Source organism: Mobula birostris, chromosome 4 (assembly GCF_030028105.1).
Source record: "Mobula birostris isolate sMobBir1 chromosome 4, sMobBir1.hap1, whole genome shotgun sequence".
Taxonomy (NCBI): Eukaryota; Metazoa; Chordata; class Chondrichthyes; order Myliobatiformes; family Myliobatidae; genus Mobula; species Mobula birostris.
This window is the reverse complement of record NC_092373.1, coordinates 26,344,494-26,364,947: the sequence shown is the minus strand read 5'-3', so window position 1 is coordinate 26,364,947 and position 20,454 is coordinate 26,344,494. Positions and strand designations below refer to the sequence as shown.

General features: G+C 41.4%; 1 protein-coding gene across 2 annotated transcripts in view; it reads left to right on the top strand.

The window, feature by feature from the left end:
* The first annotated feature begins 1,350 nt into the window (after positions 1–1,350).
* Positions 1,351–20,454, top strand: part of trpc1 (transient receptor potential cation channel, subfamily C, member 1) — a 71,765-nt gene continuing 52,661 nt past the window's right edge. For both annotated transcript variants that reach the window (XR_011885653.1, XM_072255023.1), the window contains exon 1: positions 1,351–1,694. Coding sequence is in view for 1 of the 2 variants with exons in the window: in XM_072255023.1 (XP_072111124.1) it covers positions 1,556–1,694 (139 nt within the window). In the remaining variant the exon portion in view is untranslated. The remainder of the gene's footprint in view (positions 1,695–20,454) is intronic.

Sequence of the window (20,454 nt, the reverse complement as noted above, 5' to 3'; positions counted from 1 at the left end):
TGTGCATTCTTAGTTAAGTATCTCTTTGTTGAAAGTTTAGTTTTGTAGTTGTGTAACTTGGGGAGACTTTATGAAGTACCTCTTGAGTCTGAAGTGTTACTGAGTGTTTAGTATCATAGTCTATGTAACTTAGAGTGGCGTAGATATTTGGTCAAATGTTTTACTGTCAGCCTGTAAATAAATAAACAATTAATGTGCTTATTTGTAATCATTGTCTTCTGTCTCACTTACCAAACCCATGAACCTGCTTCCTTGTCACATACATACAGAACAAAACACTGCCCCTGGAGCCATTCTCACCACACTAATTCTGCTCTAATGGACGGGGAAGGAAGACTAATAAAGGAAGGAAAGATTAATAAAGAAGAAAAAGAAACTTACCAGATACTTACCTCGCCCAAGTTTGATCTCGCTGAAGCCTGATGAGCCAAAGCCACTCCAACACTGGCCCACTTAAACAATGGCTGCTCTGCTTGCCCCTACCTTATTTTTATTTGCCCTTTCTAGTGAATCCTGTTCACTTATTGGGCACTATCCAACTCCTAATAATATATCCTTTATGTATTATTGATCTACATAGACACTAACATCTCTTCAGCCTTCCACTTTTTCTGTGTCCTCACCATCTTCTTGGGTCTGATGATCTCACACTTGCCCACTTTTAAATCTGGGAATCACAGTTTTACTAATTTGCTTATCGCTAGTTTCTCTCTTTTTGTATTAACTATTTATCCTTATATATGTATTTCTTAATATAATTTATGTATTGCACTGCCACAAAGCAAAACATTTCATGACATATGTTGGAGATAAATAGGCCTGATTTTGACTCAGATTCCCCAACTCCTAATGCCCCCATTTCAAGATGTTTTCTTCATGCCAACATGAAGGGATGAAGGATGTACCGAGGATTTAAAGGAAGTGAAGAGTTCATTCCTGATTGAAGACAACGATGATGGAATAGTTTGAATATTTCAGTAATTTCAGCCAAACCTTTGGGGTTTCGGTAGAATTTTGATGCATTGATGAGGAGGGAATAAATAAGAGAGAAAGAATGCGGAGAAAAAAGAAGTAAAGAACACAGTGAGAAAGGGACAGATGAAATCGGGGGAGAAATAAAGGAGCAGAAGAAAGGAAGAAGAGAAAGAACGTGTAAGAAAAGCAGAAAGAAATAATAGGGTGAAAAGAGAAGAGGGAGGGGGAAAGATAATAAAGAGAGGTATGATTAAGGTAAAGAAAGAAGAAATAAAGAAACGTAAAGATAAAGTAAGAGATGAAAAGGAATCTAGGGACAGGAGGAAGGGTGGTCATAATGCTCATGCGCACAATGCAGTGAATCGTCCCTGTTTGGTCTGATGAGGGAGGGATTGTGCCTGCGCTGTTTTGCTGCTGCGGCTGAACCAAAGGACAGAAAGGCGAACAGTGCGGAGGCAGGGTGTCAGGTACCAGGGCCGGGAGTGGTGCCGCCGCAGTGCCGGCGACTGTGTCAAAATGCCGCGCTCCGCCCGGGGGCTCGCCCGTTTCCTGCCGCTGTGAGCCGGCGGCTACGCTCGCCATGGCCAGCCTGTACCGGCGTACTGAGGCCGCCGCCGCCTCCTCCTCCCCCCACAGATTCCTCACCTTAAAAGACGTGCGCGAAGTCAAGGAGGAGACGACCATGGATGAAAAGCTCTTCCTGCTGGCATGCGAGAAAGGTCATTGTACTGCTGTCCGGGCAAGGGGTGGGACGTGGGAGGTGTGGGTGTGTGAGAAGAGGGTGACGGGCGGGCATGTGGGGTTGGGAGCGTGTGAAGGGGTGGGATCGAGGGCTCTGGGGTATCAACGGCTTGGGGAGCTGGGGAAAGGGGGTGGAGAGGGGTTGGTAGATTGGGAGATGTCGGGTTTGAGTTGGGGATGGTGTTTGAGAGCTATTGAGATAGTGGGGGGGTGAAAGGGTTGTTTGAGAGTTAATGGAAATGAGAGAGGTTGGAAAGATGAATATGGTTGAGGAGAGACTAGACTCCTGGTTGTACTCTACTTCTAGGTACAGGTAGAGACTAAAGACTGCAGCATCAGTGGTGAGGACATACGGTCAAGTGGAGCTTACAAAACTGCTTTTGAGTCAGTAGTCTAGACAATATTCAGGGACTTGTCTTCCAATCTGAAAGAATCTGCCACGGTTCTCACCGACTTCAGGACCTATATAGATAAGTGAGTGCCTTTGAGAACACACTAGACATACCCAAACAAAAAGCAATGGATGAACCAGGAGATACACACAAAATGCTGAAGGAACTCAGCAGGCCAGGCAGCATCTATGGGAAAGAGTACACTTTTTCCATAGATGCTGCCTGGCCTGCTGAATTCCTCCAGCATTTTGTGTGTGTTACATGGATTACCAGCGCCTGCAGATTTTTTCTTGTTTGTGGATGAACCAATAGATTCATTGTCTACCAAGGACTAGATCTGTGGCATTAAAGATCGGTGATCCAGGACTATACAAGAAGTCCAGGAGTAACTTTAAGAGAGAAAAAACAAAACTGATTGAAATTAGAGATGAGTTGGGATGCTCGTCAGCTCTGACAGGGCTTGCAGGCCAGTACTTCGTGCAAGGTGAAACCCAACATAATGAATGGCTGTGATGCTTCACTCCCAGATGAGCTCAACGCCTTTTATGCACGCTTTGAAAGGGAGAATACCTGCACGAATCCTTGCAGCATCTGGTAACCCTGTGATCTCAATCTCGGTGGCCGACATCAGAACATCTTTTGAGAGGGTGAACCCTCACAAGGCGTCAGTCCCCAGTGGTGAATCCGGTGGGACACCGAACCTGTGCTAACAAGCTGGTGGGGTCATTCAAGGACATTTTCAGTCTCTCACTGCAGCTGTCAGAGTTTCCCACCTCAATCAAAAAGGTTGGCAATCATAACAGTGCACAGGAAGAGTAGGGTGAGCTGCCTCAAATGACTATCACCCAATTGTACTCACGTTTATTGTGGTGAAGTGCTTGGGGAAGTTGGTCATCCCAAAGCAACTCGTGCCTAGGCAAGGACCTGGACCCACTGTAATTTGCCTATTGCTACAATGTTCTACAGTATCTGCAATCTTACTGGCTCTCCATTTGGCCTTGCACCACCTATACAATAGCAATACCTACATCAGACTGCTGTTTACTGATTACAGCTCAGTGTTCAACACAATTATACCCTCAGTTCTAATTAACAAGCTCCAAGACGTGAGCCTCTATACCTCCCACTGCAACTGGATCCATCAGGAAACCACAGTCAGTGTGGATTGGATCAGAAATAATGTCTCTTTCTCACTGACAATCAACACTGGTGCACCTCAAAGATGCATGATAAGCTGTACTCTCTCGATACCAATGAGTGTCTGGCTAGGCACACTTCAAACGCCATCTATAAATTTGCTGATGACACAACTATTGTTGGCAGAATTTCAGATGGTGACAAGGAGGCGTACAGGAGTGAAGTAGATCAGCTGGTTGAGTGGTGTCGCAACAATGACCTTGTACTCAATGTTAGTAAGACCAAGGAATTGATTGTGGACTTCAGGAAGGGGAAGTTGAGGGAACACACACCAGTCATCATCGAGGGGTCAGCAGTGGTAAAGGTGAGCAGTTTCAAGTTCCTGGGTGTCAGCATCTCTGAAGGTCTATCCTGGGTCCAACATATTGATGCAATTACTAAGAAGGTACAACAGTGGCTATATTGCATTAGGAATTTGAAGAGGCTTGGCGTGCACAATGATGCTTGCAAATTTGTGCAGATGTTCCGTGGAGCGCATTCTAACTTCTTTGGTATCCCACCATCTGGTATGGAGGAGCCACTGGACTGGATTGGAAAATGCTGTGGAAAGTTGTAAACTCGGCCAGCTCTATCGTGGGCTCTCGCCTCTCCAGCATCAAGGACATCTTCAAAAGGCAATGGCTCAGAATGGTGACATCCATCATTAAGAACGCCCATCACCTAGGACATGCTCTCTGCTCATTGCTACCATCAAGGAGGAGGTACAGGAGCCTTAAGACACATGCTCACGTTTCACAAACAGCGTCTTTCCTCCGCCATCAGATTTCTGAATGGACAATCTACCCAAGTACAATACAGCACTATATTTTCCTTTTTTATTTGCTTCCTTTTTAATGGGACACTTTGGGACCAGTACAGTTTGGCCCAATTAACTGAACTTCATGGAAATAGAAACCATAGAAAAACTACAGCACAGAAACTGGCCTTTTGGCCCTTGACTGTGCAAAACTATTTTCTGCCTTGTCCCACTGACCTGCACATGGACCATATCCCTCCATACACCTCCCATCCATGTATCTGTCCAATTTATTCTTAAATGTTAAAAAAGAACCCGCATTTACCACCTCGTCTGGCAGCTCATTCCATACTCCCACCACTCTCTGTGTGGAGAAGCCCTCCCTAATGTTCCCTTTAAACTTTCCCCCCCTCACCCTTAACCCATGTCCTCTGGTTTTTTTTCTCCCCTTGCCTCAGTGGAAAAAGCCTGCTTGCATTCACTCTTATCTATACCCATCATAATTTTATAAACCTCTATCAAATCTCCCCTCATTCTTCTACGCTCCAGGGAATAAAGTCCTAACCTATTCAACCTTTCTCTGTAACTGAGTTTCTCAAGTCTCGGCAACATCCTTGTAAACCTTCTCTGCACTCTTTCAACCTTATTAATATCCTTCCTGTAATTTGGTGACCAAAACTGAACACAATACTCCAGATTCGGCCTCACCAATGCCTTATACAACCTCATCATGACATTCCAGCTCTTATACTCAATACTTTGATTAATGAAGGCCAGTGTACCAAAAGCTCTCTTTATGACACTATCTACCTATGATGCCACTTTTAGGGAATTTTGTATCTGTATTCCCAGATCCCTCTGTTCTACTGCACTCCTTAGTGCCTTACCATTTACCCTGTATGTTCTACCTTGGTTGGTCCTTCCAAAGTGCAATACCTCACACTTGTCTGTATTAAACTCCATCTGCCATTTTTCAGCCCATTTCTCTAGCTGGTCCAAGTCCCTCTGCAGGCTCTGAAAACCTTCCTCACTGTTCACTACACCTCCAATCTTTGTATCATCAGCAAATTTGCTGATCCAATTTACCACATTATCATCCAGATCATTGATATAGATGACAAATAACAATGGACCCATCACTGATCCCTGTGGCACACCACTAGTCACAGGCCTCCACTCTGAGAAGCAATTCTCTACTACCACTCTTTGGCTTCTTCCATTGAGCCAATGTCTAATCCAATTTACCACCTCTCCATGTATACCTAGCGACTGAATTTTCCTAACTAACCTCCCATGCGGGACCTTGTCAAAGGCCTTACTGAAGTCCATGTAGACAACATCCACCTGCCTTCCCTTCATCCACTTCCCTGGTAACCTCCTCGAAAAACTCCAATAGATTGGTCAAACATGACCTACCACGCACAAAGCCATGTTGACTCTCCGTAATAAGTTCCTGTCTATCCAAATGCTTGTAGATTCTGTCTCTTAGTACTCCCTCCAATAACTTACCCAGTACCGACGTCAAATTTACTGGCCTATAATTTCCCGGATTACTTTTCGATCATTTTTTAAACATCGGAACAACATGAGCTACTCTCCAATCCTCCGGCACCTCACCTGTAGACAATAGTTAAAAAGATTTTTAAAAAACTGAATAACAAATTATATCTTTAAGTGAAGTACACAACAAATTAAAACATTTCCAATAATACTGCAATACTATAAAACTGTATTAGTTCCAGATACTTATCGATGGAGGAAATTATCTGTGTAATGTTCTGTTGACTGTAAAGGAACAAGTTCAGTCCCAACACCTCGTGCAGTTAATGGATTGCCTCATACACTACTGTTGATGATTGCATTCTCCAAATCTTTATGACCTTTGTAACTGAAATGAAAATTTAAGATGATTGATGATTGTTGATACTTTAAAATTCTTTGTAGTTTCTAACTTGTTGCAGTAGTGTGATCTTTTTATTTGCACTCCGAAGCCTGAATGCTTGAAACCACAGTGAGCAAGACAGTCTGAATGGTCTTACTACTATCAGTTACAAAAATTTCTGATTTTTGAACACACACACATGCAACTGACCTATTTAAAAACTGCTCTGAGCATGGTGTAGTTTAACAGCCACACAGGTGCACGGATCTAAAGCTAGTTTGAAACTGTTTGGCAACTGTCTCCTGCCTCAATGAAGTGGCATAATCCCAGCTATATTCTCAATTCATATTTATTTGCATACAGCAGATGTTATTTCATTGGCTCCTTAGTCAATGGGGCTGCAGAAATGTTAGCTTTTGTCTTTGCAACTTTTTGATCAATGGAAAATTAGCAATGGAGAAAACGAGCATTTGCTTTGAAACTCCACATCCTCTTTTAATAACTTATTTCAGTCTCTGATAGTTTGTTCATGCTACGTATAGTGTGCAACAACATGGATCCTTTGAATACCAGAACTGAATTTCAGTGTGTGTGTGTGTGTGCTGCCAGCGGCAAAATGCGATTCTGTAATATTTCAAATAGTTGCCGCAAAAATAACAGTTTTATTCAACAGTAGCATATTGTCAATGGTGCACATCCACTACAGCAAACTTCAGATATCTCTAAACCAGAGATTCCCAACCTGGGTCCATGGACCCCTAGCTTGATATGGCTTAAAAAGGTTGGGAACCCCTGTTCTAAACAGTGGGTATCTGATGGATTTCAGTGAATATCGTGACAGCAGTACTCATGAAAGATTCAGAAGGCATCATGAATTAGCTGAACTAATCGGAAACAAGGCAATTATCTTTTTCAAAATTGCCATTGATAGCTGCCAGATTTAATTTCACAAGGATAGCATTAAATTATGACTATTTGATCTGTCAAAATACACTGCATATGACAATTTAACAGAGTGAATTACACACAGTGTTATTTTATAAGGATTGTAGATTTGCTTTCCCATTATTGTAGCTTTTAACAATTAAATTAAAATTTGGACAAACCTGGGAGTCCTGGAAATCTGAAATAAAAAAAGACAAAACAGAAATGTGGTTATCTGCTGTAGGGGAAGAGTGGTTAATGGCTTAGATATTGGAGAATGCTTTTTATAGGTCACCTCTTTGGCATGTTGGGCTGTGCTAAAACTATCGGGATGTTGTACAGTTTCTGACCGTAACATATTTTTGCCAGAATTGTGATTGTTGGAGCTGTTCAGCCGCATTGCCATCGATATTGGAGACAACACTAGCAGCTTCAGGAGGGTAAGGGTGCCCGGACCAGGAGGTCTTGGGTTGACACTTGCTGAGTTGTGTGATCAGAGACTGTGGCTAGTGATTGTGGGTGAGGGAACAGCGATAGGCACTCAGTGGCCACACCTGTACATCAGTTCGTTAATGCAAAAATCTAATCAGCCAATCATGAGGCGGCAACTCAGTACTTAAAAGCCTGCAGACTTGGTCAAGAGGTTCAGCTGATGTTCAGACCAAACGTCTGAATAGGAATGAAATGTGATCAAAGTGACTTGGACTGTGGAATTATTGTTGATGCCAGACAGGATGGTTTGGGAATCGCAGAAGCTACTGATCTCCTGGGATTTTCATGCACAATAGTCTCCAGAGCAGGGGTTCCCAACGAGGGGTCCACAGACCCCTTGCTTAATGGTATTGGTCGAAGGGATTAAAAATAAATTGGGAACCCCTTCCTTAGAGTTTACAGCAAATGGTGTGAAAAAAATAAAAAGAAAAAATCCAGTGAATGGCAGTTCTGTGGTTGAAAATGCCTTGTTAATGAGAGAGGTTAGAGGACAATAGTCAGACTGATTCAAGCTGACAGGAAGGTGACAGTAACTCGAAGAACCATGCATTACAAGAGTGGTGTGCAGAAAAGCATCTCTGAATGCATAACACATCATATCTTGAAGCAATGGGCGACAGCAGCAGAAGACTGTGAACATGTACTCAGTGGCCACGTTATTACATACAGGAGATGTCTAAGGCAGAACTGGCAAGCATTTGTCATGTGTGGCCAAGATGGCGAGCAAAAAAATTTGTTGATATGTGGCATGTCCTCCTTTGATTTTTTTAAAAAAATTCTACTCAGGATGAAAAGATACATAACGATTATCTTTATTGGCACATGAAGCAACGAAAGATTGTTTACAATCCAAGAGCAGTTGGATGTTTACACAGGAACTGTCTCACACCAGCTTGGTGCCAGCATGGTTGTGAGAACACGTGACGTTGGATGGTACATTTTGAAATCCTCACAGACCTGATAAAGGCTTGTTATAAATATTTCAAAGTGATAAATTATTTTCTCATTTCCTCACTGTCCATTAATTATTGCTTATATCTCCTTATTTGTCGATCATTAATAGTGAGTGTACCTGCTTCATCTCCCTGACATTACTGTTTCCATTTTACTGACTTGTTGACAGACTACCCAGCTGTGCAAATTGGGTGGATTAGAAATGCTTATTAAGTGTTTACCATCCTCCTCCCACCACCACTTATATCATTCATTCTCCAGCTGATCACAGGCATTCCCTTTACACAGTCATAGTCTTTTTCTCAGGGTAGAAATGCCGTGCACTCGTGAGCATAGGTTTAGGGGGAGGAGTTTAAAGGAGAATTGCAAAGCAAGTTTTCTTACACAGAGAGTGGTAGGTGCTGAGAATGTGCTGCCGGGTATGATGCAGATATGAGAGCACTGTTTAAGCAACACTTGAGATAGGCAGATGGCCAGGCAGGGAATAGAAAGATACGGACCATGTGCAGGCAGATGAGATTAATGCAGATGGAGATGGGATTTGACATCATCAAAACACACATGGTGAGACTGAGAAGGTCATTTCCTGTGGTGAATTTTTTATATTTAACGTTCTGTCTACCTTTTCCCCTGCTCTGTAGTTTAAGCCATGTTGATATCTGCCATGTCTGATGAAAGGCCATCAACTGAAACCATCATGCTATTTCTCTATTCCAACTGGCATTTTCAGATTTCCAGTGTCTGTTTATTTTTCTCATTATTAATGTCCTATCAGAGCTTCCAACTGTTGCATGAATAGACTTCATTAGAATTATAAAGGAAAGACCGTGCAGTGATTTTTGGGAACGCTTATCATGTCTGCATTTGCATTTTTGGAACTGATTCCATAACCTATGGACTTACAGTACTTTCAAGGATTTTACAACTAGTGTTCTCAGTATTAGTTATTATTATTTGTTTTTTTTTGTATTTGTGCAGTTTGTCTTTTGCATATTGGTTGTTTGCCTGTCTTTGTGTGTAGACTTTAATTGATTCCATTGTATTTCTTAGTATCTACTGTGAATGCCTGCTGGAAAATAAATCTCGGTGACATGTCTGTACAATGATAATAAATTTAGTTTGAACTTTGAACTTGAACTTTTCAGAATTTTTTTTGTGCTGTATTGACAATACAAAGTATGTGTTGCTGTCTCACTGCAGTTCCACCTTTCAGTATCCAATTGTTGCTGGTGTCATTGCACTAGACTTCTGGATTATATCTGCTTTTAAAATAAAAGAAAGGGAAACACAAACACATGGAAAGGGGCAGGACGAGGAATCTTAAGTTGCAAGTAAAATCATGCATGTATGTATGTCTTCAAAGAAGCTACCTCATATGCACTCAGCTGAAATAGCTTTTGCACTGCTGGAATAATCTGGTCACTAAGGGTTGTCTGAGAGGCCTTAGCACTAGCTGCAAGATCAGGGTCTGATTCCTGCCACAGTCTGTAAGGAGTTTGTATGTCCTCTCCATGACCATGGAGGTTTCCTCCCAAGTTCAAGTGACACATGATTGGGGTTAATGTTAGTGAATTGTGGGCATGCTGCATTGGTGCCAGAAGTATGGCAACAATTGCATACTGCCCATCACAATCCTCACTGATTTGATGCAAACAGCGCATTTCACTGTCTATTTTAACAAATAAAGCTAATTTTTAACTTTGGTACTTAAAGGTGTTTTGGAGTAATTTCATGCAGCAAAATCCTTTTACTGCAACCATTCTTTTTATTTGAGTGAGGACATGGAAATTAGTAAGATAATATGCACAGATGGTCACTAAATTATTAATGAATTCACTTTGTGACTTTCAAATTAATCATTGTTGCCAATTAAACACAAATGATAATGACTTTGCCTAATAACTATATTAATTGCAGTTATTTCAAACAACTCAACTATTCAGGAACAGCTTCTTCCTCTCTGCTGTCCGATTTCTGAATGGACAATGAGCCCATGGAAATTACCTCATGATCTTTTGATTTCTATTTTTGCACTGCTTATTTAATTTAACTAATTAAAACGCACACACACATACAGTGCATATAAAAAGCACTCACCTCCTGTTGGAAGTTTTCATGTTTTATTGTTTTACAACATTGAATCACAGTGGATTTTAATTTGGCTTTTTTTGGACACTGATGAACAGAAAAAGATTCTCTTGTGTCAGAGTGAAACAGAACTCTATGAAGTGATCTAAATTAATTACAAGTATAAAACATAAAATAATTGATTGCATAAATATTCACCCTCTTCAAGACAGTATTGGCTAGATGCACCTTTGGTAGCAATTACAGACTTAAGTCTGTGTAGATATGTCTCTATCAGCTTTGTACATCTGTACACTGCAAATCTTTCGCCATTCTTTACAAAACTGCTCAAGCTCTGTCAGATTGCATGGAGGTCATGAGTGAACAACCCTTTTCAAATCCAGCCACAAATTCTCAATTGGATTGAGGTCTGGACTCTGACTTGGTCCCTCCAGGACATTAACTTTGTTGTTTTTAAACCATTTGTGTAGCTTTGGCTTTATGCTTGGGGTTATTGCTTTCCTGGAAAATAAATCTGGGAAAACAAGTCACAGTTCTCTTGCACACTGCATTAGGATTTCTCAATATTTTGCTGCATTCGTTTTGCCTTCTACCTTCACAAGCCTTCCAAGCCCTGCTGCACTGAAGCATCCCCACAGCATGATGCAGCCACCACCATGCTTCAAGGTAGGGATGGTGCGTGTTTGATGATGTACAGAGTTTACTTACACCTAACCTAGCGTTTTAGTCTGATAGCCAAAAAGCTCAATTTTACTTTCATCAGACCATAGAAACTTCCAGATGACTTTGGAGTCTCCCACATGCCTTCTGGCAAACTTTAGCTGAGATTTCCTGTGAGTTTTTTTCAACAGTGGCTTTCTCTTTGCCACTCTCCCATAAAGCTGCAGCTGGTGAAGCACCCAGGCAACAGTTGTATGCACAATCTTTCCCATCTCAGCCACTGAAGCTTGTAACTCCTCCAGAGTTGACGTGGGTCTCTTGGTGGCCTCCCTCATTAGTTCTCTTCTTACAGGGCACTCAGTTTTTGCTCTAGGCAGATTTATAGTTCTGCCATATTCTTTCCATTTCTTGATGATTCACTTAACTGTACTCCAAGGGATATTCAGTGACTTGGAAATTTTCTTGCATCCATCTCCTGATTTGTGCTTTTTAATAACTTTTTTGCGCGGTTGTTTGGAGTGTTCATTTGTCTTTATGGTGTAGTTTTTGTCAGGATACGGACTCACCAGCAGTTGGACCTTCCAGATACGGGTGTATTTTTACTATAATCAATTGAAACATCTTGACTGCACACGGTGATCTCCATTTAACTAATTATGTGACTTCTAAAACCAATTGGCTGTACCAGTGATGATTTGGTGTATTGTATTAAAGGGGATGAATACTTATGCAATCAATTATTTTGTGTTTTATATTTGTAATTAATTTAGATTGCTTTGGAGAAATCTGTTTTCACTTTGACACAAAATAGTCTTTTTCTGTTGATCAGTGTCAAAAAAGCCAAATTAAATCCACTCAATATTGTAAAACAATAAAACATGAAAACTTCCCGGAGGGCGGGGGGAGATATTTTTTATAGACACTATATTTATTTCAATACCTAAGTTGATACACTATTTCATTGATTCTGTAATGGATATATTGAGTATACCTGCAAGAAAATGAATCTCAGGGTTGTATATGGTGACATATGTACTTTGAGAAAGGATCTCGTGCTTTCCTGGCATATATGACAAGTAAACTCTTCTCGGGCTTCCAGTGAGTACAAATCAGTTATAACTGACGTTTTGATGACAGACTCTGCCATCTTCTTCAGGGATGATGCCTGAGTATATCTAGTCCAGTGGTATTTATACCCCCACCCCCATATTCCGTCCCTCCTTTCTTCATCCAATCAGGTTTATGGTCTCCCACTTTGTTTACAATCGAATTCCAGCTCTTACTTAGAGTGAGACCTTCGTCTTTGTTAAAATACTTTCTCTCTAGTTTTATTTCAGTGGCTTCTTTTACCAGGCAGTCCCCAAAACCACTGGCATGGCATAGTATTTTTGTGCTGTCGAAGTCAATCCTATAGTCATGGTGAATGCAGTGTTCTACTATTGCTGCTTTCTCTGGGTAACCCAAATGGATACACATCCTGTGCTCCTTGGTGAGGGTTTTCACCGTGCATCCCGTCTGGCTGATATACACTACTCCATTGCTACTGCCTGTCTTCTCTATATTTACATGGTTTCTTGAAGGATATTTACATGGTTTCTTAAAGCAAAGGAGAGGGCATACAAGGAAGCAAAAGTTAGTGGGAAGACAGAGGATTGGGAAGTTTTTAAAACCTTACAAAAGGAAACCAAGAAGGTCATTAAGAGAGAAAAGATTAACTATGAAAGGAAGCTAGCAAATAATATCAAAGAGGATACTAAAAGCTTTTTCAAGTATATAGAGAGTAAAAGACAGGTGAGAGTAGATATAAGACTGATAGAAAATGATGCTGGAGAATTGTAATGGGAGATAAGGAGATGGTGGAGGAACTGAACGAGTATTTTGTATCAGTCTTCATTGAGGAAGACATCAGCAGTATACTGGACACTCAAGGGTGGCAGGGAAGAGAAGTGTGCGCAGTCACAATTACGACAGAGAAAGTACTCAGCAAGCTGAATAGGCTAAAGGTAGATAAATCTCCCGGACCAAATGGAATGCACCCTCGTGGTCTGAAGGAAGTCGCTGTGGAGATTGCGGAGGCATTAGTGATGATCTTTCAAAAGTTGATAGATTCTGGCATGGTTCTGGAAGACTGGAAGATTGCAAATATCACTCCACTATTTAAGAAGGGGGCAAGGAAGCAAAAGGGAAATTATAGACCTGCTAGCTTGATATCGGTGGTTGGGAAGTTGTTGGAGTCGATTGTCAAGGATGAGGTTACAGAGTACCTGGAGGAATGTGACAAGATAGGCAGAACTCAGCATGGATTCCTTAAAGGAAAATCCTGCCTGACAAACCTATTACAATTTTTTGAGGAAATTACCAGTAGGCTAGACAAGGGAGATGCAGTGGATGTTGTATATTTGGATTTTCAGAAGGCCTTTGACAAGGTGCCACACATGAAGCTACTTAACAAGATAAGTGTCCATGGAATTATGGGAAAGTTACATATGTGGATAGAGCATTGGCTGATTGGCAGGAAACAGAGAGTGGGAATAAAGGGATCCTATTCTGGTTGGCTGCCGATTACCAGTGGTGTTCCACAGGGATCAGTGTTGGGGCCGCTTCTTTTTACATTGTACATCTACAATTTGGATTATGGAATAGATGGCTTTGTGGCTAAGTTTGCTGACGATACGAAGATAGGTGGAGGGGCCGGTAGTGTTGAGGAAACGGAGAGTCTGCAGAGAGACTTGGATAGGTTGGAGGAATGGGCAGAGAAGTGGTGAATGAAATACAATGTTGGGAAGTGTATGGTTATGCACTTTGGCAGAAAAAATAAATGGGCAGACTATTATTTAAATGGGGAAAGAATTCAAAGTTCTGAGATGCAACGGGTCTTGGAAGTCCTCGTACAGGATACCCTTAAAATTAACCTCCAGGTTGAGTCAGTAGTGAAGAAGGTGAATGCAATGTTGGCATTCGTTTCTAGAGGAATAGAGTATAGGAGCAGGGATGTGATGTTGAGGCTCTATAAGGCGCTGGTGAGACCTCACTTGGAGTACTGTGGGCAGTTTTGGTCTCCTTATTTAAGAAAGGATGTGCTGACGTTGGAGAGGGTACAGAGAAGATTCACTAGAATGATTCCGGGAATGAGAGGGTTAACATATGAGGAACATTTGTCCACTCTTGGACTGTAATCCTTGGAGTTTAGAATAATGAGGGGAGACCTCATAGAAACATTTCGAATGTTAAAAGGCATGGACAGAGTGGATGTGGCAAAGTTACTTCCCATGATGGGGGAGTCTAGTACGAGGGGGCATGACTTAAGGATTGAAGGGCGCCCATTCAGAACAGAAATGCGAAGAAATTTTTTTAGTCAGAGGGTGGTGAATCTATGGAATTTGTTGCCACGGGCAGCAGTGGAGGGCAAGTCATTGGGTGTATTTAAGGCAGAGATTGATAGGTATCTGAGTAGCCAGAGCATCAAAGGTTATGGTGAGAAGGCGGGGGAGTGCGACTAAATAGGAGAATGGATCAGCTCATGATAAAATGGCTGAGCAGACTCGATGGGCCGAATGGCCTACTTCTGCTCCTTTGTCTTATGGTCTTATGGATTGCCTAGATCCTGAAGAAAAACTGGATTAATGCCATCCAAAAACCTGTAAGGAAGCTCAATTCACAGCTTCAGCTGGTCAAAGATGACCTGGGACTCAGGTCGGCTGACGTTTACAGGATTCCCTGTGAATGCAGAGCGGCATCAGTCGGCTGGACTAGACAGGCCCAGGCATGTCCTGCAAGGTGATGTCCTTCATGATGGATGCAGCCTTTTGAAGATATTCTTGATACTGGAGAGGTTTGTACCCATGATGGATCTGCTTGAGTCTACAATCCTCTGAGACCAATAACAGTCATGTGCATTGGCATCACGCCAGATGGTTCAGGTACAGCAGGCGGTGAAAAAGGCGAATTAGGTACAGCAGGCGGTGAAAAACGGTGAAAAAGGCAAATGGTATGCTGGCATTCATAGCAAGAGGATTCGAGTACAGGAGCAGAGAGGTACTCCTGCAGTTGTACAAGGCCTTGGTGAGACCACACCTGGAGTATTGTGTGCAGTTTTGGTCCCCTAATCTGAGGAAAGACATTTTTGCCATAGAGGGTGTACAAAGAAGGTTCACCAGATTGATTCCTGGGATGGCAGAACTTTCATATGAAAGACTGGATTGACTAGGCTCATACTAGTTGGAATTTAGAAGATTGAGGGGGGATCTTATTGAAACATATAAAATCCTAAAGGGATTGGACAGTCTAGATGCAGGAAGATTGTTCCCGTTGTTGGGGAAGTCCAGAACGAGGGGTCACAGTTTGAGGATAAAGGGGAAGCCTTTTAGGACCGAGATTAGGAAAAACTTCTTCACACAGAGAGTGGTGAATCTGTGGAATTCTCTGCCACAGGAAACAGTTGAGGCCAGTTCATTGGCTATATTTAAGAGGGAGTTAGATATGGCCCTTGTGGCTAAAGGGATCAGGGGGTATGGGGGGAAGGCTGGTACAGGGTTCTGAGTTGGATGATCAGCCATGATCATACTGAATGGCAGTGCAGGCTCGAAGGGCCGAATGGCCTACTCCTGCACCTATTTTCTATGTTTCTACGTTATGTAACTAGTCAAAATGCTCTCCATGGTACATCTATAGAAAGTTTCTACAATCTTTGGTAAGAAACCTAATCTCGAAACTCCTAATGAAGTGTTGCTGCTGGAATGCTTTCGTCATGATTGCTTTAATATGTTGGAATGGATCTTTATTATTATGCCAATTTTGTTACTGCTATAAAATAAAAATGAGTCTAGACCTGATCCTACATGTCTGAGGGGTTTTTAATTGGTAAAATAATTAATTAGTTTAGTTTGTATTAATATTTAGCACACAAATTTGCATAATGTTGTCGATTTGGATGCAAGGCTTCTCTCTATGATTTGTGGACCTATACATTGACTCACTGAGGTTTTGGGGAAATTGATCATTACCTGTCTTATTTTTGTAGTTTTGTTTTCAATTATTCAGAATCAGAAACAGGTTTATTATCACCGGCATGTGATGTGAAATTTGTTAACTTAGCAGCAGCAGTTCAATGCAATACATAATCTAGCAGAAAAAAATAATAAATAAAATAAAAATAATAATAAACAAGTAAATCAATTATGTACATTGAATAGATTTTTTAAAAACGTGCAAAAACAGAAATACTGTATATTAAAATAAAAGCGAGGTCGTGTCCAAGGGTTCAATGTCCGTTTAGGAATGGGATGGCAGAGGGGAAGAAGCTGATCCTGAATCGCTGAGTGTGTGCCTTCAGGCTTCTGTATCTCCTGAGTAACGGTGAGAAAAAGGCATGCTTTATAATGGACACTGCCTTTCTGAGACACCGCTCCTTAAAGATGTCCTGAGTACTTTGTGGGCTAATTCCCAAGATGGAGCTGACTAGATTTACAACCTTCTGCAGCTTCTTTCGGTCCTGTGCAGTAGCCCCTCCATACGAGATAGTGATGCAGCCTGTCAGAATGCTTTCCATGGTGCAACTATAGATGTTTTTGAGTGTATTTGTTGACATGCCAAATCTCTTCAAACTCCTAATGAAGTGTAGTCGCTGTCTTGCCTTCTTTATAACTACATCGATATGTTGGGACCAGGTTAGATCCTCAGAGATCTTGACCAACCAAACATCTTGAAACGATTATGATTCTCCTTTCTAGAACTGAATTATGAAATATCGCCATCTTATTCACATTTTTGGTTTCAAAACATCTTCAGACAATTTTCTTTGAGGTTTCTTCATATAATGGGTAACCCTTCCTTTTCTCCACAAAGTGAAATGTCCTGTGGAATCCTCCTGAAGTAGAGACTCGCTACTTGAAATTGGGTATTAACTGTTGCAGGAGAACCTGGCCAGATTTGACACATTGTGTTCTTTTCTGAGTCAGGGACATGGGATCCTCTGCAGTTGCTCATCTCTGGAGTTATTGCTGCTAATCATTTTGTAAGATAGTTACAAGAGACTGCAGGTGCAGGTATCTGAATAAAAAAACACAAGCTGCTGTTGGAATTCAGCAGGTCAGGCAGCAGGTGTAAAGGAAATGTGTGGTTAATGTTTTGGGTTAAGACCCTTCATTTGAATGCTCATGATGCACATTTTTTATACATTTCTTTGTATACCTTCTAGATAGTGCTTTATATTTTACAGAAAATTTATAAGTTAACCTCTTTTCTATATCTGTACTTGTTTCTTTATTCTTTCAAAGTCCTGCTGGCTTTTATGAGTACCTTAATCACCTGGTTGACAATTATCAGAGTTTAAGCTTGTACAATTGACCAGACTGCCCTAGGCACCCAGTATTCTAAAATGTTTCTGCACATCAAAATGTCCGTATCTGTTTTCCTCTGTATTTGAGGATAGTGGAGTGTTCCCAGGGCTGTAAAGCCACCCCAGCTGAACAGCTGTCTCAGCTCTGCTCCCGCACTGACACTAACCAGATGTCCAAATGTAAATATGACCCCACTTAACACAATCCCACTTTATACTGACCAGGTCTTCGTTGTTTCTAATTCTCCTACTTTTTCTTCTGTTTTTCTCTCTCAACTGTCTACACCATCATTTAAAATATCCATATCGATGGTATTAAGCCTGTTGTTCTTTTAGCACAAATTCTGATTCTCCCCAGAATTATATGCATTCTTTTTAATCAATACTTCAGTCGCTCATTTTAGGTAAAATTCCTACAAACTAATTTACTTTGCTCTTTTTAAAGTACTAAAGCTTCCCAAAATGTTTCACGGGAAGATAATGCGGTGCTGCTGTCTGTAAGGGGTGCGTATGCTCTCCCGTGACCATGTAGGTTTTACCTGGGTGCTTTGGTTTCCTTCTGCATTCAAAGACATACTGGTAGGATTAGGGTTAGTGAGTTGTGGGCATGCTATGAAGCATGGTGACACTTGTGAGCTGCCCCCAGTACAATCCTTGGACTGTGCAGGTTGTCGCTGCGAAACAACAGATTCTACTGTATGTTTCGATGTACATGCGACAAATGCAGCTAATCAAATCTGATGCTTCCCTCCCTTTATGACTGGTCGCTGCCTCAGTTGGTGTACTTGTTCAGAGGTCAAAGGAGCAAGCAAACAACACGCAAATTAATGACCCAGAATATGCACACAGCATGAAGTATTGACACTTAAGTCCATCCCGAGAGATTGGCGATTTCTGTATCAAGTGTTTTTCTTTCATGAAAGAGAAAAATGATATTGATATCATCACTGAACTGGCTTAGCATCCAATTACATTTTTTTAAAAGAATGCTCTTGGTAAACTTAGGAAACAAAAGACAAACTTTTTAATAACTTTTGTGATTTTTTTGCGGAATGCTGAACATGATTGAAAAATGCACACAAGGTGTTGATGTAGATACTGAAATGGCATTTTATGCACACTGTGTGCATGCTCAATCATATTTTTTTTAATTTTAAAAACACCTTTAGGTAAAATATAATGTGAGGAATTGCAAAAGAGATGGAAGTAAGTTTTTGGTGCCAGCTTGCTAAGTAATAATTGTCATTTCAAGATTCTAGAATGTTTATTGTTATTAAAAAAACATAGAAACATAGAAAACCTATAGCACAATACAAGCCCTTTGGCCCACAATGCTGTGCCGAACATGTACATACTTTAGAAATTATTAGGGTTACCCATAGCCCTCTATCTTCCTGAGCTTCATGTACCTATCCAGGAGCCTCTTAAAAGATCCTATCGTATCTGCCTCCCCCACTGTTGCCGGCAGCCCATTCCATGCACTCACTACTCTCTGCGTTTAAAAAAAGATAATTTAGCCTTGACATCTCCTCTGTACCTACTTCCAAGCACCTTAAAACTGTGCCCTCTTGTGTTAGCCATTTCAGCCCTGGAAACAAGCTTTTGACTATTCACATGATCAATGCCTCTCATTATCTTACACACCACTATCAGGTCACCTCCCATCCTCCACCGCTCCAAGGAGAAAAGGCCGAGTTCACTCAACCTATTTTCATAAGGCATGCTCCCTGATCCAGGCAACATCTTTGCAAATCTCCTCTGCACCCTTTCTGTAGTTTCCACATCCTTCCTGTAGTGTAGTGACTAGAACTGAGCGCAGAACTCCAATTGGGGTCTGACCAGGGTCCTATATAGTTGTAACATTATCTCTCGGCTCTTAAACTCAATCCCACGGTTGATGAAGGCCAATGCACCATATGCCTTTTTAACCACAGAGTCAACCTGCATCTTTGAGTGTCCTGTGGACTCGGACTCCAAGATGCCTCTGATCCTCCACACTGACAAGAGTCTTACCATTAATACTATATTGTGCCATCATATTTGACCTACCAAAATGAACCACCTCACACTTATCTGGGTTGAACTCCAACTGCTACTTCTCAGCCCAGTTTTGCATCCTATCGATATCCCGCTGTAACCTCTGATAGCCGTCCACACAATCCACAACTCCCCCAACCTTTGTGTCATCAGCAGATTTACTAACCCATCCCTCCGCTTCCTCATCCAGGTCATTTACAAAAATCACGAAGAGTAGGGGTCCCAGAACAGATCTCTGAGGCACTCCACTGGTTACTGTCCTCCATGCAGAACACTGCTGTAAAGAAGAATGAAATGATTGTTACTCTGGCCCTGATGTCACATTTAAAAAAAACACAATAAGAACAAAGAACACAATTTAAAAAAAACTTTTAAAAACACAATGAATATAAATATAAAGCAATCCAGTGAAACACAGTGCACAAGTAACTGTACAAACTTCAAATTCTCTTACCCTGATAATTTGTACTTAGTCATTAGCAGGATTGATTATTAAGTGACTCAAGTGGTTAAGGCATTGGACTAGCGACCTGAAGGTCGTAAGTTCGAGCCCCAGCCGAGGCAACGTGTTGTGTCCTTGAGCAAGGCACTTAATCACACATTGCTCTGTGACGACACTGGTGCCAAGCTGTATGGGTCCTAATGCCCTTCCCTTGGACAACATTGGTGTCATGGAGAGGGGAGACTTGCAGCATGGGCAACTGCTGGTCTTCCATACAACCTTGCCCAGGCCTGAGCCCTGGAGAGTGAAGACTTTCCAGGCGCAGATCCATGGTCTTGCAACGGATGCCTTTACTTTTTTAAAAATTTGTTATTAATAAATTCATGTGATTTCCCTTGATTGCAATGATGAAGAGGGAAGTGGTGTAGTCTGTGGAAGAGGATTTACTTGCTGGTGGTACTTTTAATTTCTAAAGTAAACTACACATACGTGGAAATCCTCTGGTTGCTTGTATGTTCACAAAGTAATGATGGTCAGCATTGGTAGTTTTTTTGATGGTTGGTATTGGTACTACTGTACAGTAGTCATGCTGTCATT